Source organism: Ictalurus punctatus, chromosome 25, assembly GCF_001660625.3.
Source record: "Ictalurus punctatus breed USDA103 chromosome 25, Coco_2.0, whole genome shotgun sequence".
NCBI lineage: Eukaryota > Metazoa > Chordata > Actinopteri > Siluriformes > Ictaluridae > Ictalurus > Ictalurus punctatus.
In genome coordinates this window covers 2,039,097-2,050,000 of record NC_030440.2, presented here as the reverse complement: position 1 = coordinate 2,050,000, position 10,904 = coordinate 2,039,097, and the positions used below count along the sequence as shown (strand labels likewise).

General features: G+C 43.1%; 1 protein-coding gene across 24 annotated transcripts in view; it reads right to left on the bottom strand.

Annotated features, from left to right (window-relative positions):
- Positions 1 to 10,506, bottom strand: part of cep43 (centrosomal protein 43) — a 14,722-nt gene extending 4,216 nt beyond the window's left edge. For 5 of the 24 annotated variants that reach the window (XM_047150894.2, XM_053675578.1, XM_053675580.1 and 2 more), the window contains exons 1-15: positions 10,411 to 10,506; positions 8,266 to 8,319; positions 8,122 to 8,176; positions 7,918 to 8,006; positions 6,146 to 6,283; positions 6,001 to 6,027; positions 5,102 to 5,158; positions 4,800 to 4,870; positions 4,311 to 4,366; positions 4,111 to 4,172; positions 3,777 to 3,857; positions 2,449 to 2,511; positions 1,198 to 1,397; positions 479 to 556; positions 1 to 67 (exon numbers count right to left, since the gene is read on the bottom strand). The exon at positions 1 to 67 is cut by the window's left edge and continues 23 nt beyond it. In XM_047150894.2, coding sequence (XP_047006850.1) covers positions 1 to 67; positions 479 to 556; positions 1,198 to 1,397; positions 2,449 to 2,511; positions 3,777 to 3,857; positions 4,111 to 4,172; positions 4,311 to 4,366; positions 4,800 to 4,870; positions 5,102 to 5,158; positions 6,001 to 6,027; positions 6,146 to 6,283; positions 7,918 to 8,006; positions 8,122 to 8,176; positions 8,266 to 8,319; positions 10,411 to 10,494 — 1,182 coding nt within the window. In that variant the 5' untranslated portion in view covers positions 10,495 to 10,506. Of the gene's footprint in view, positions 68 to 478; positions 557 to 786; positions 856 to 1,197; positions 1,398 to 2,448; positions 2,512 to 3,776; positions 3,858 to 4,110; positions 4,173 to 4,310; positions 4,367 to 4,799; positions 4,871 to 5,101; positions 5,159 to 6,000; positions 6,028 to 6,145; positions 6,284 to 7,917; positions 8,007 to 8,121; positions 8,177 to 8,265; positions 8,320 to 10,410 lie in introns of all 24 variants that reach the window. The other 19 variants (XM_047150897.2, XM_047150899.2, XM_047150900.2 and 16 more) reach the window with 11 other exon arrangements.
- Positions 10,507 to 10,904: the final 398 nt, after the last annotated feature.

The window sequence follows — 10,904 nt, the reverse complement described above, 5'->3', positions numbered from 1 at the left end:
CTTGTTCTCAGCATCTGAGAACATGTCCTCTCCTTCACCCTCAGTGTCACTGCCTATAGCAGACAGACTGAGGCCAGACAAAGCATGTGAACACATGCACATAGACCACGCACACGTGCGCGCGAGCGCACACACACACACACACACACACACGCGTGCACACACACCACACCCAGACAAACAGTCAAAGGAAATACGTTTGAGATTAAAAAGATGCACAAATGTGCAGAAGGGGAGGAAATGGTAAAGGCTGGAAACACATCAAGAAGTATGTCATCATTGAGCTTGTGGAGTTTATACAATTCGTTCAAACAACACACCGTTTAAAAAAATAAATGAATAAATAAAAAATAAAAACCCAGAGATTTATAAGGATGAGTCCATGGCACCAAAGGGCCAGAGAGCCTGGATTTGCACCCATGGGTAAGATGGCTGCAGTGGGCTAGAATGGCAGCGTGATCACTACATGCACACTCACTCATTGAGGCTAGTACCCCTCCTCATTTTGGAAAAGGACGGCCCTGCCAGGCTCTCCTCCCTCTGCGGGTGCTGACTCCTTACAGGACCACGGGAGAAAGCAGAGACAGGTGACAGGCAGGGACAGAAGGGGAGAAACATGTAAAAAGGGAGATACAAAGAGGAAAGGAAGGACGACGTTGAGCTGCGATACAAAAGCTCCGAGAGCTGACGGGAGCGCTGATGTGGAAAAAATAAAAATCAGACACACAGCTCAGAGTCGGCTATTGAAAGCAACTAATGCACCCTGGGGATAAAGGAAATACTTACTCTTTCTGACTAAAGCTCTTTTCAGAAAGTCTTTGCCCTGTGTATGGCTTATCTGTGGAGGGCAAACTACTGTCCCCCAACGCAGTGATGCCACAATAAAAGAGAAGATGCATGTAAGGAATTCATGTTAAATACAGCAACAGTTCTTTATATCTAAAGGTAACGACATAAAAGCAATATTTCTTGCGAAAGATGCACCTCAATTTAAAAGCAACAGTTTTATAAACGTTTTTTTTTTTCCAGATGCAAGTTACTGCACGGAATGGTCGTGACTACAATCAGGGTTTGAATGTTTTGTGAAGACGAGAACCAAAGTGCGTGTTTACACGAGTTGAAACTCTCTAAAGTGCTGCTGATATGAGCATTACTGTACAGTTATGAGAAAAACGAGGATTTCCTCCGAGCTCGTACCAGCCGTAGGTCTTCTGAGGTTTCGGGAGAGGATCGTCGAAGAACGAGTCCCCTTCCTCGTCGTCGTCCTCCAGGCCTAGGTCTAGAGGTCTCCTCAGAGCTGCGGGTTCGTTCCTGCTGGTGATAAACCCGTCGCTGGCTACAAAAGCTCTGCTCTTCTGGGAGATCGGTGACTCACAGTGACTCGGGGGTTCTCCAGCCTGCGGTAGAGGCGCCATAGAAACATCGGCGTTATTACACGTCCGACCCTTTATTCGTCATTTTAAAAAGGTATAGTTAGCGATTGTGCCGGGGGTTAGCTGCGTCGAAACTTAAAACAAACCAATACAGTGCTACACTTCCGAAACGACATCTAGGTTAGAACACCTGAACGCCGGAATGAGCCGAGCGGCTTTCTGAATCGATAATGAATAATAACAGACGAGCAAATTTGAGATGCGTCCTTGAAATCTGTGGGTCGCATGAATAGTTGTTTTTTTTTAAATCAACAGAGCTTGGGGTTGCCCCAGACACCAGTCTTTCAGCTGTTCTGACCTAAGTTTTAAACGTCTTACGAAGAACGCGGGAGGTGCTGCGTGTGAAATGGGATGAAATGTAGTTCAAAGATTAAAGGGCCCGTGCTGAAAGAGGAAATAGTTCAAACGAAAAGGTCGGCGCCACATTCGATGGCATTCTGACATTTGAACCGTATCCATGACGGTTCACCGTAGTCAGACGCCGCCTGTGAACGCAATACGATAATCATTTCCGAAACTGGCCCAGATAAAAAATATCCAGCTATGAGTAAGCAAAAAATTACGAGTAATATAGGCAAACGATAAAGTGATCTCTGAACTCTGAACTAAACACACCTCGGGACGGGATTCCCACGGCGTCGCCGTGTCGACCCTTAAAAGCTTCCGCGTGCGCGTTATTAAAACCGCCCGAACATCACTGCTGACGTCTTATAGAAAGGACATCCATGTTAAATGAATCACCGATTAGCGGAAGCTTCGGATGATCTTAAATGTAAGTGAAGCAGCTGGGTACGGCGCTGAGTGAAGTGCTTAGACATTTCCTGTGCTAATGGAAAGGCTGGATTAATTTAGCATCGGGGTGATTTGAGCAGGACAGGATGACAGAAAAGGCTTAAAAGATCTGGAAGGCAGGGTTTCTGCAGCCGGGCGGACGCTAGCCGAGCTACTTTTCTGAAGCTGCATGATGAGGTGCTGCGAGCGGCTTGCGCTAAGCGTTTCCACACCTGCGTTTTACCTGAGGCCCAGGCGGCTCTTCCTGCGCTGCACTGGCCTTTCTAAATCCCTTATACCTGGGTATCTAAATATGAGAACACAAGCATCAACCTGCATCAGCAATCAGTAACCACAGCTGACGTACCTCCGTCATCGGATGAGTAATGAACCAACACGAACCGATGTGTACCAATGTGTACGTGTTCGCATTGGTTCACACAAGGGCGCACACACACATAAAAAAAACAAAAAAACAAAAAACACAGACACTCAGACAGACATACAGACAAAAACACATAGACGAAGACACAGATAGTCCAAGACACACACAAAGACACAGACAGACACACACAGACACAGATAAAGACAAAAAGCAGGCACATGCACAGATTGGCTGGCACGCACACACAGACAGACAAAGACGTAGACCGGCACGCACAGAAGCACAAGAGGAAATGGAAGAAAAACTTAAAAAGAAAAAAAAAAACACAAACAAAACCCCATTTCCTCAAATGCTAAAACTCAGCTGTAGTTAATTTTTTTTTTTTACCTCACCTAAAAGATCTATGGTGTAAATCTACATAAAGATATGCACAATCTGAGTTCAACTAAAATACAATTCTACCGAGGATGAATTTCGGGATGATATCGGGGCTGCTTTTTGATCCGGGCTAAGATACCCGGATATCTGCCGGAGCAAAATAAAAGCAACGTCTCTAGCTACTTCGTAAAAGTTTCTTTCAAAACACGCCGGCCGTTTCAGAAAGTCCGTGCGCTCTTGAACCACGATACGGAGGGGCTCGTCCGTTTTCCCCTCCGTTCATATACGTCACGTCGGCGTACGCGCACGACGAAACAGGAACACCGCGTTTACGCGGTACGTTCAGAGACACTGTCGACCCTCTAGTCGTCGGGCGTTTCATCAGAGGCTCGTTAAGAAAACGATGAGCTGAGAAAAGGAGAAATCGGAATCGAGCTTTCGCGGGGGAAGCCCCTTTGTGCTTTATGAGGCAAACAAAGAAAAACACTTTTGCTTTGAATACAGTAAACGCAACCACTCTTCGCCTTTCTAAACATGGCGTAGATCAATCGTATATATATTTAACGCGTGTAGGAGCGTAGCGCTAAACTACGGGCGGTGCAAAAAGAATACGTGAAAGGGGGAAAACGGAGAACGCTCCGATCCTGATCGGATTACGGACGGTCAACGTGTCAGTTGTAATGATTCAGTTGTAATGATTCAGTTGTAATGGTTCAGTTGTAATGATTCAGTTGTAATGATTCAGTTGTAATGATTCAGTTGTAATGATTCAGTTGTAAAGGACGACGATTTAAATGTGAGGTCGTGACCTTGCTGGTAGGCGGTGGACTGATCTTCTCCTCGGTAACCTTACTCGCAGGGTGAACTCCAACACTTACGTCACTGGCAACCTACACAATGATACAGATGTTTATCAAATAAACAAATCGATCGAAAAACTTCAGTGTTTTATTTGCGACGCACTTTGAGATTTAAACTCGAAATGAAAAGTTCTATTCTTCTTCTTCTTATTATTATTATTATTAATATGATGCATTCAAACAGTATATTCAGTGTGCAGTTTAAACACGGATATCGTTTCCACACACGGGATGATCGTAAAACTTTTAGTCCCGTGTTAGTTTTAAGTACAGGTGGACTTACCACACTTCTGCACTGCAAATAAAGTTGTTTAAACAGCGCCGAAAATTCCTGGAAGTCTACAGCTAGGGAAAAAAAAAGAAAAAAAAAAAAAAAAAAAAAGGGAGAGAAAACCTCAGTAACCATACTGCAACCCACGGTATGTAACACACACTCGCACAAGATACATGCAGGAAGAAAGACAAACTGAAAAGAGCACTCACAATTACTTATATCTTTGGCTCCGAGTTCATCGGCCACGAATCGTTCTAGCATGCCTCTTCATTTAACAGCAGGACCAACACACACACACACACACACACACACACACACACACGAGTCATCAATTAACCCTAATTTCTCCATCTGGCGATTAATAAAGTATTATCTGATCTTAAAGGACGTTCATACTGTAGGAGATGCATGTCTTTATCACCTAGATGCATGCAACGATGTTGGGGATTTAATTACAACTGTCGAAAAGTTATTACTATTTCGCTCGGCATTTAGGTCAAGGTCGTGTCAAAGTCGTAAAGAAGGTCATGACCACGGTTGCGGTGGAAACCTCACCCTTTCTTTCATAATCGTTCACAAAAGGTGTCGTAAGCGAACAGACTGTATATGGGTCAGCGATAAGATCAGAGAGCAGAGCAAAAGCTGTACTAATTCCTCTTGTGGCTTCTCGGTATGCGCCGGTATCTCTAGCATCTTACCTGCTAAAACTGGGGAAAAGCTCTGAGAAAACACCAAGGACTTCTTCTTTGACCAAACCACCACTCCTATCCTAGGGTACAAAAAAAAAAAAACGAACCCATGAGTACATACGTATTAAACAAATAAGCCCGGTGATTTCACTTCGCCTGAATGATGGAACGAATAAGACCTGAAAAAGCATACAGGAGGAAAAGAAAAAAAAAAAAAAATCACAGTAGAAGAATTACACAGCTTTCTAAAATACGTAAGAGAGCGGTTAAAAATACGACGTGAAGAAAGCTATAGTTTTGTGTAGAGTTACCTTGCGCCTGCTGTCGAAACATCTTTGTGCTTCAGAAATCTGACGAGGGGACGGTTCCTAAAATGGCGGATAAATACACAATTCAGACCTTCTTATAAACACTGCGGACGTGCTGTTATAGAAAGATCCTCGGGCTGGTGTGATGTAAAGATTAGTTTCCTATAAAAGCCCCGACAGAGGCTGTAAACGACTCTCTCTCTCTCTTTTTAAAATTTTTTTTTTTTTTAAAGTTGTTACTATAGAAACAAGAACGTGAGCGCATTAATATAAACCTGAGATTCGCCTCGCAGCTGGGACTACTATCAGAGCTGCTGCGAGAGAAAACTCATCAACACCCCCAGACCAATCAGCTTCGAGAACTGTGCTGTGGCATAAAACTAGTTGTATACAACTTTGTCATTATAAAAATTAATTAATTAATTAATTGATTAAAAAAAAAAAAAAAAAAGAGTCCGGTCGTAACCGGAATATGAACACGAAACGAGCGGGGAGTGTATTTCTACGAGGCGCAGTCGCACGGAAGACGGCTTGGTGATTTAGTGTAACGGAGACGGGTGAAGACACGCTGATCTGAACTATAGAACAAAGTTACCAGATGCACAGAAGTAGGACAGGGTTGTTTTGCAAAACGTAGCTGAACAGGAAAGAATTCTCTCACACAAATTCTAAACACCTTAATTTACATCCTCCTTCCTTTGTGTGACCTCAATAATATATCTGGGGCGCAAATATGTGGGGGTAAAGTGAGAGCATGAGATGAATCAACCAGAGATCGACCACATTTTATAAGGGTTGAAGAGCAGGCTTAATTACGCGTCTGGATTCCATCCCCGGTACTGTAGTTCACCTGTGATTACTGTATAGTGTAGGTGTATTAAATAGGTTACGCGTATATAGACCTTGGGGATATGCGTCGCCCGATCTGCCTGCGAAAGTGAGAGAGAGAGAGAGAGAGAGATAGAGAGAGTGAATGCATTCTTATTAAATCACGGAGTTCATTCAGCAGTTATAATTCTTCTCCGGAAAGTCCAAAACGACACTCACCTCAGAGAAGATGGAGAACTTCTCCTTGTTTCTGCCTCTCTTAATTAACTCAAGCAGCAGAGGTGTGCTCTTATTCCCCTCGGATTCAGAGAAGCTGAGCTCCTTGGACAAACTTTCACGGGTGTCCAGTCCATTTACCTAGAGAAAACAAGGTGGAAAATTGAAGCGTCTTAGTGAAATTATACGGTTCGGATCCGGTGCCTGGCAGAATGATTTATTTACATTACATTTACATTCACATCATCTGGCAGATGTTCTTATCTAGAGCGCCTTACACAAGCGCTCTGAAGTCCCTATCAATAAATCCATCCTCGTGCTGGTTCGCCAGGTCAGAAACGAAAAATCAGCACGAGACGGATTTATACTTCTGCGTAGGGTGAGGTCTTCATGGTCACGCATAATGTCGGTGTGTCCACTAGAGAGCAGTGTCGCGTAAGCCACGTCACAATTTACAGCAAAGATTCTTGTTCTTGGCTGTGGAGTGGAACTTGGCGTAGTCTTCCTCTATTATAGCCCATACACCTCAAGGTTTGATGGGTTGTGAGATGCTTTTCTGCTCACCGTGAAGGTAAAAGAGTGATTATTTGAGTTCCTATATCCTTCCTGTGCGCTCCAACCGGTCTGGCCATTCTCCTCTGATCTCTCTCCTCAACAAGGCGTTTCCGGCCACTTTCCAGAAATTTTTTTGGGGGTTTCACACCATCCTGAGTAAACTCTAGAGACTGTCGTGTGTGAAGTTCACGGGAGATCAGACGTTTCTGAAATACTCGAACCAGCCCATTTGCCCAGCCACCCGCGACCATAGCACGATCGAAGTCCACAGAGATCACACGTTTTCTTCATTCCGATGCTTGACGGGAATATCATCTGAAGCGCTTGACCTGTATCGGCATGATTTTTCTGCTCTGCGCCGCTGTCACGTGATTGGCTGAATACATAACTGCAGGAATGTGCAGGGATACATGTGTTCCTAATATAGCGTACATTGATTCGTTGTAGTTTTCATTGACTACATCGATGTAATTGTGGCGTCATTGAAGAGACATTTTATTGCAAGACACCAGACTGAGATCGTTTCTAGACACTAAAATATCACCAGGTCTGACAAATATCAATTTCTACCACAACATGTAGATAACGGTGTCAGAATTTGCCCTCAACGGAATGAATCGTTGGCTTCAACCTGCCTTGCGTCAACAGCCGAGGCTGGTGGAGGCAGTGTAACGATGTGAGGAATGTTTTCTCGGCACACGCCGGGGCCTTCAATACCAATCGAGCGTCCTTCTCCAAAGCCGCAGCCTGACTGAGTATCACTGCTCACCACGTGCATCCCTCGATGGTCACAATTTACATATCTTCTAATGACTACTTCCATGAGAACACACCGTATCACTTGAATGCTGTTGTAAAAGCTTTCCCGATTAGACGGACACGACTAACACTGGCGACACCTCCTCGTCCTGACTTTCTGGATGCTGGTGTAGCACATCTTTTGTTTACTCTGCAGATACAAGCTTCTCCTCTGAGCGGATATTTCATTTACAGCTGGCAGAACGTGAAGAGAAAGAGTTTATTACGAAAAGCTTCACGACTTATAAACCTCGAGACCTTGAAAGATAAACATATCTAAAGAAAACAGCACCATATATACGCCGTCGTCCGTTTGTGAAACGAAATGGTCCGACTATCCTCCCCAAGGAGGCGCATTTCATTCCCTCACCACATACATGCCGTTCATACATTTCGAGGAGAAGTAACGAACATGGAAATACCGTGTTAATTTCTGGCTGAAAAACTGCGAGGGTGAAGTCGAGATTGAACACTTGCAGAAAGTCTGTGATTAAACTGGCCACAAGGCGCCCTGCAGAGAATTAGTTGACAGTTAAGACAGGTGGTGTTTAGCGGATACTTCATCCCAATAACTGATCACAATCATCATTTAAAAAATAATAATAATAATAATAATAATAACTTACCATCTTTAGTGCTGAGACACTTTTTCAGATTCTCGTTTACAAGAGGAGTTTTGTTCTAGTGAGGGCAAACGAGACACGACGGTTATTCAGAATCTTCGCAGTCACGAAGATGTAAATGTTTAAGCTTGGACTGCTTTTAGTTACCTCCACTTTATCTTGCTCCTCTAAAGCCAGAAATACCGCAGCTCGAAGCTCAGCCTGTAAACGGACAAACAGACACGGATGTGTTAAATCATCTGGATATAAAGACTTTAAGTAACGTCGTTCCATACAGGAAACATTCACGCTCTCAGAGTGTGAGTGTAGGAACTCAGCACTTAGGTGGATTTTCACACCGGGCGTGTTTGCTGCGGGCAAACTACCTCCGACGGTGTAGTCTCGGGTCCGGTACCACGGTGCGCTTCCCGGTCCGCATGACAGCTTTCACATTGACGATTTTTCATGCAAACCGTGCACTGTTTCAGACTAAAATGCCAGTGTGAAAATCCCACTAAAAAGACCAAATCCACCCTGAACCAAGTGCATATTAATCTTTAGAATGAACACGGGTGCTTCAATAACCTCCAAGAATGATTTTAGAATTTAAAAAAAAAAAAAAAACTCAATCTGGGCTGACATTGATTTGTTGGTCTATTTTCACCATGGTTAATGGTTGATCCACAGTGCTGTCTGACTGCCTGCTTATCAGAATCTCTTTATTTTACCAAGTACTTTACACATATGAGGTGTCATGGTCGGTGCACACACGTGACAAGTGCACGGTCTGTTAACAATATTCGAGAAAATACACTTCTGACTAAGGGGAATTTCCAAATAAAAATTCAGCGTCCCAAAAATCTCCATATGAAATAAAATCTCCTTATAAACATTTTCGACACAGTGTTAATCTCCCCTGTGTATGGAGACTTTTGGGAAACCCTGTAGAATAGTGGAGTTACAGATTAGATATAATGAAGCATACGCTCCTAACTTAGATGATTATTTATTTATTTATTATTTATTTATTTGTTTGTTTGTTTTTTTATAAATGGCATCCCTTTATCGTATACTTTATGGAGTTACAGACACTTCCCACTTAAATTTTTGTGCCTGTTCTTGGGTTTAATAATATTTATATAACCAGCGACAGTTATTGAGTAGCCACGATGAGGGGGCGAGGGGTGGGTTTTTTTTTTCTTCTTCTTCTTCTTCTCAATGAAATATTTGGGAAAGGGAAGGGAGGAGAGAAGAGAAAAGGTAAATGAATCACATGAAAATGAATCATGTAAATGAATCATACGTAAGTGGATCACATGATAATGGATCACTTGAATTTGAATCTCATGAATATGAATCTCATGAATATGAATCATACGTAAATGAATCACATGTAAATGAATCACATGTAAATGAACCATATGAAAATGAATAAATAAATTAAAGACTAGATATAATGAAGCAATTGTGAAAATGACATTTACGGCACTTGGAAGACACCCTTATCCAGAGCGACTTCAATTTATATATCTGAGCAGTTAAGGGTCAAGGGCCTCAAAGACCCAACGGTGGCGGCTTGGCGGTGCTGGGGTTTGAATTCACGACCCTCTGATCAGTAGTCCAACATCTTAACCACTGAGCAGGGATGCATACAGTAGTGCAGGGATGCATCGTTCTGCACAGGAATCAGAACTAGAGTAAGAGCCACGGCCAGAGAGGCGGAAGAAGAGTCCAGTCTGATGCAGCAGCGCTTTAGCCCTTTATTCTGTCCAGCTCAAACAGATCAGGTTAAAAAAAAAAAAAAGCTTAACACCATCATCAATAGTGATGAGAAAATGCTGAGAGAAAAGACACTCTTGCGCTTGAAGTTTTTAAGGTGTTAGGTCAATATTTGTGATCACTGATTTTTTTTTTTTCTTTCCCTCCTCCTGTTAAACACTGCAGCAGTAGCAGTGTCCCCTTGTGACGTCACCGTGGCACAGAACTGCTCATTTTTTGGGGGGAATAACAAGAATACATCACCGACCAACACATTAGCACTAAACATATGATGAATATTTTTAAAATAAACATACTTAATGTGTTGTACAGGCGAGTTTTCCATGATAGTCATCAAACCTAGCTGCGTTCTTCAGAATCTAGCCGTTAAATGGTCAGGTAAGCTGAGACCATAGCTACTGTTTGTTGTCATTCAGTCTGTCTAGTCAGCTAACACAGTTAGCTACACCAGTAGCATTTACATGCTGGGCTCTATACGAAAGACAACACTGCGTGTTAAACTTATATACTTATAGACAACAAATATGAAATTACCTTAATCTTGTTAAGAACGCCATTATTTTCCAAATTTTGAATCAGAAGGTCTCTTAGCTCCGTGTCTTCTTCCGTAGCAGACATCTTTAATTCCGGTCATGTGACCACCTCACGCCCTCTACCGGTATTCTGGAGAATTAAACGCACCGCGTTCCTCATCAGTGCGCATGCGCGAAGTCATGGCGTTTTCTCATGGTGCTGCGTTTAGAGCGGTTTGTGTACGGGTGCATCTAAAAACAAAAAATGTAGAATATCGTGGAAAAGTTCCTTTTCCCCTCGCAATTTAATAATAATAACAAACGCAGCTAATTCAGCATCTACCATCTTCCATCTTCTTCCATACTGCTTATCCTTCCTTCAGGGTGACAGGGAAAGTCCTTCCAGGGACTCCTTGGAGTCTATCCCAGGGAGCATCGGGCACAAGGCGGGGTACACCCTGGACAGGGTGCCAATCCATCACAGGGCACAATCACATACACACTCACACACCCATT